Below are 2284 nucleotides of genomic sequence, written 5' to 3' on the forward strand. Positions count from 1 at the left end.
TGGGGTTTCGCCGCGTTGGCCAGGCTGGTCTCGAACTCCTGAACTCAGGTGATCCACCCACCTCAGCCTCCCAGAATGCTGGGATTACAGGCATGAGCCACCGCACCCGGCCTGTCCTCTCTTTTTAAGAGTCCCAAGTCGCTCTCTCAGCACTCTACCCAAGCACCAGATTTCTACCTTAAACGCCCTGATTCTTGGGGAAATCAGGGGCCCCCTACAAGCCCCTGGGGCCCACCAATGCCCTTCCTGGGGCTGGGAACAGAAAGTCTGACCCTGCTTCCCTCTCTCCCCGGCCCTCACAGAGGATGACTCGGGCGAGGCGTCATCTCAGGTATGGACCCCTAAGCAGTGAAGGAGCCCCTCCTCCCTGCAACCACACTAACTTCTCCCCTGCCCCAAGCTCTGTGAGAAGAGAAAGAAGTTAGACCTGGGAAAACCTGTTTGGAAAGAATGCTACCTTCAGGGTATGCTGCCACCAAGTGGCGGCAGTGTGCCCAGACTAACTCCCAGAACTGGGTGAGAATACTGGGGGGATGGGGCCCAATTATGGGGCTGGGATGGGAGGGCAGTGGGGACTGAGGTTGTTGAGGGTTGTTGTCTTCAGGGAGGGAAGCAGATCTGGCCTCTTCCCCTCTTTCAGTTTTTTTTTTTCCCCCGGAAGACGGAGTCTCGCTCTGTCGCCCAGGCTGGAGTGCAGTGGCTCGATCTTGGCTCACTGCAACCTCCACCCCCTGAGTTCAAGCGATTCTCCTGCCTCAGCCTCCCTAGTAGCTAGGATTACAGGCACCCACCACACCTGGCTAACTTTTGTATTTTTAGTAGAGATGGGGTTTCACCATGTTGGCCAGGCTGGTCTCAAACTCCTGGCCTCAAGTGACCCACCCACCTCAGCCTCCCGAAGTGCTGGGATTATAGACATGAGCCACTGCGCCCGGCCCCTCCCAGTTTTTTTGTTGGTTTGTTTTTTGCTTTGTTTATTTTTTGAGTAATGGAGTCTCGCTGTGTCACCCAGGCTGGAGTGCAGTGGTGTGATCTCAACTCACTGCGACCTCCGCCTCCCAAGTTCAAGTAATTTTTTTGCCTCAGTTTCCTGAGTAGCTGGGACTGCAGGCGTGTGCCACCACACCCAGCTAATTTTTTTGTGTTTTTTAGTAGAAACAGGGTTTCACTCTATGTTGTTCAGGCTGCTCTCGAACTCCTGACCTCCAGTGATCACCCACCGTGGCCTCCCAAAGTGCTGGGATTACAGGTGTGAGCCACCATGCCCAGCCCCTCTCCCAGTTTTAAAGCATCTCTGTTCCACAGAGGAGTGAAAACACATGGGCAATAGGGTCTAGCTGGGCGAAGAGCTGAGGCACAGAGAGGAGCAGAGAGTAAAGAGTAAGATCTGGAACGTACAGGGAGGTGGTCTTGTCTGCGTTTTGCTGGGATAAGCAAGGGGGAGGAGGCAGGGGCTGGGTCCGTGTTTACGGGAAGTCAGGCCATGACTGGGGCTGGCTAGGTTGGTTTACTGTCGGGGAGGCCGGCATGGCCCCCCGATCTGCCCCCTTCACCCTCTCTCCCCTCCCTTCCCAGAACTCTATGTCCAGCCATGGAAAGCAGGGGGCTCCCAAGAAGCGGAAGGCGCCTCCACCTCCTGCCAGCATCCCCATGCCGGTGAGAGACGCTCCGGGTACGGGAGGAGGCGTGGGGAGCCCCCAGGCACAGGGTGGGGCTCTGGCTGAGACCCGGGATGGGGAAACCTTAGGCCCCATCTAAAGGCCACGGGCGGGGAGGGGAACAGGATGATCGAGATGCCTATGAGGAGATCGTGAGGCTGCGTCAGGAGAGGGGCCGCCTCCTGCAGAAGATCCGGGGCCTGGAACAGCACAAGGAACGGAAGCAGCAGGAGGTTAGGAGGCCTCCAAGATTTGGGCGTGGGGCCAAGCCCGGGTGGGGTCAATGCAGGCATGAAGATCCCCCTACTTTTCTCCCACCTTCCCTCCTCTGTCTCTCCCCCTCCCCACCCTGCTGCGGCCACCTGGGCCTCCTCCCTGTTCCTCCAACTCACCAGGCGCGGTCTTGCCTCAGGGCCTTTGCACGGCCTGGGTCCTCTGCCTGGAATGCTCTAGCCCCAGATGTTCCCACAGCTCTTTACCTCACCTGCTTTATAGGCCCCTTGCCAAAGACACCTCCTATGCCCACTTCTTTTTTTTTTTTTTTTTTTGAGATGGACTTTCTCGCTCTGTCACCCAGGCTGGAGTGCAGTGGCCGGATCTCAGCTCACTGCAAGCTCCGCCTCCCG

The 2284-nt window shown here is 57.4% G+C and overlaps 1 protein-coding gene across 1 annotated transcript in view; it reads left to right on the top strand.

The window, feature by feature from the left end:
- ANKRD24 (ankyrin repeat domain 24) overlaps positions 1–2284 on the top strand; it is a 56658-nt gene that overhangs the window by 35864 nt on the left and 18510 nt on the right. The window contains 3 exon segments of the mRNA XM_011943610.1: positions 267–331; positions 1576–1656; positions 1784–1891. Of these exon segments, the coding sequence (XP_011799000.1) occupies positions 267–331; positions 1576–1656; positions 1784–1891 (254 nt within the window).

Source organism: Colobus angolensis, unplaced genomic scaffold (genome assembly GCF_000951035.1).
Source record: "Colobus angolensis palliatus isolate OR3802 unplaced genomic scaffold, Cang.pa_1.0 Scaffold22, whole genome shotgun sequence".
Lineage (NCBI taxonomy): Eukaryota > Metazoa > Chordata > Mammalia > Primates > Cercopithecidae > Colobus > Colobus angolensis.